The sequence below is a fragment of the Rhagoletis pomonella genome, unplaced genomic scaffold, assembly GCF_013731165.1.
Source record: "Rhagoletis pomonella isolate Grant_MI unplaced genomic scaffold, Rhpom_1.0 Rhpom_scaffold_00002, whole genome shotgun sequence".
Lineage (NCBI taxonomy): Eukaryota > Metazoa > Arthropoda > Insecta > Diptera > Tephritidae > Rhagoletis > Rhagoletis pomonella.
Window position 1 is genome coordinate 83,173,083 of NW_023458556.1, and position 1,225 is coordinate 83,174,307.

General features: G+C 41.6%; 1 protein-coding gene across 1 annotated transcript in view; it reads left to right on the forward strand.

The window, feature by feature from the left end:
• The window catches only part of LOC118755290 (uncharacterized protein K02A2.6-like), a 3,692-nt gene extending 2,537 nt beyond the window's left edge, over positions 1-1,155 (forward strand). Inside the window, exons 3-4 of the mRNA XM_036490139.1 lie at positions 26-268; positions 662-1,155. Coding sequence (XP_036346032.1) covers positions 26-268; positions 662-1,155 — 737 coding nt within the window. The remainder of the gene's footprint in view (positions 1-25; positions 269-661) is intronic.
• Positions 1,156-1,225: the final 70 nt, after the last annotated feature.

Genomic DNA, 1,225 nt, shown 5'->3' on the forward strand with positions numbered 1-1,225 from the left:
CTGCCGGGTGTAACTGTATTTCTAGACGACATAAAAATCACAGCGATCAATGATGAAACACATCTACAACGCATTGAAGATGTTTTACGCAGGTTAAATGAGCACAATATGCGCATCAATCTGAAGAAGTCAGACTTCTTGCGAGACCGAATGGAATATTGCGGCTACGAAATCGATAAAACCGGCATTCGCAAGTTACGTAACAAAGTTCTTGCGATACAGAATATGAAACCACCGACTACAAAGGATGAATTACGTGCAGTTTTAGGTCTGATAAACTATTACGGGCGGTTCGTTCAAAATTTAGGCGATATTGTTTACCCACTGAATATGCTGTTACGTCAAAACGTGCCATTTAAATTTACTGCCAGATGCGTTGAAGCCTTCGAAAAAATAAAAACTTTGATACAGTCGGATACTATCCTAACACATTACAACCCAAAGCTACCCTTGGTATTGGCAGTGGATGCAAGCCCTACCGGGGTTGGTGCAATTCTAAGCCACACGTTCGCAGATGGCAGCGAAAGGTCAATACAATTTTCTTCGCAAACGTTAAATGCAGTACAGCAAAAGTATAGTCAAGTAGACAGAGAGGCATATGCTGTAATTTTCGGCGTAAAGAGGTTTTTTCAATAATTTTTTGGTACAAAATTCACGTTAGTGACTGACAACAAGGCGATTGCCCAAATTTTCTCACCACAAAAAGGCTTACCGACGTTATCAGCTACGCGTATGCAGCACTACGCAATATACTTAGAAGCTTTTAATTATGACGTACGAGTTAAGAAAAGCCAAGAGAACGCGAATGCTGATGTATTGTTGCGATTGCCTTCTTCAGACACGTACCCAGCTATTGAAGAAGTTGACGTGGTCGAGATGGAGTTCATCCAGAATTTACCAGTGAAAATCGATTGTTTGTCCGAAGCCTCAAGCAAGGATACGGAGGTTGCTAATTTACTCGGATGTTTGAAATACGGAAGATTTTGCGAACCAAAAGACAGATTCAGTATACCAAAAGCTGAATTCACCTTACAAAAAGGATGTCTGCTTCATGGCATTCGTGTCTACATACCTAAAAAGCTACGCGACAGGGTTTTGGAGGAAGAACACTTTGGTATGGCGAAAATGAAAATGCTTGCACGCGCCTATTGCTGAGGGCAACATATCGACGATGACATAGAAAAGCTAATTTCAGACTGCGCAGCCTGCCAAAGTACGAGACCTA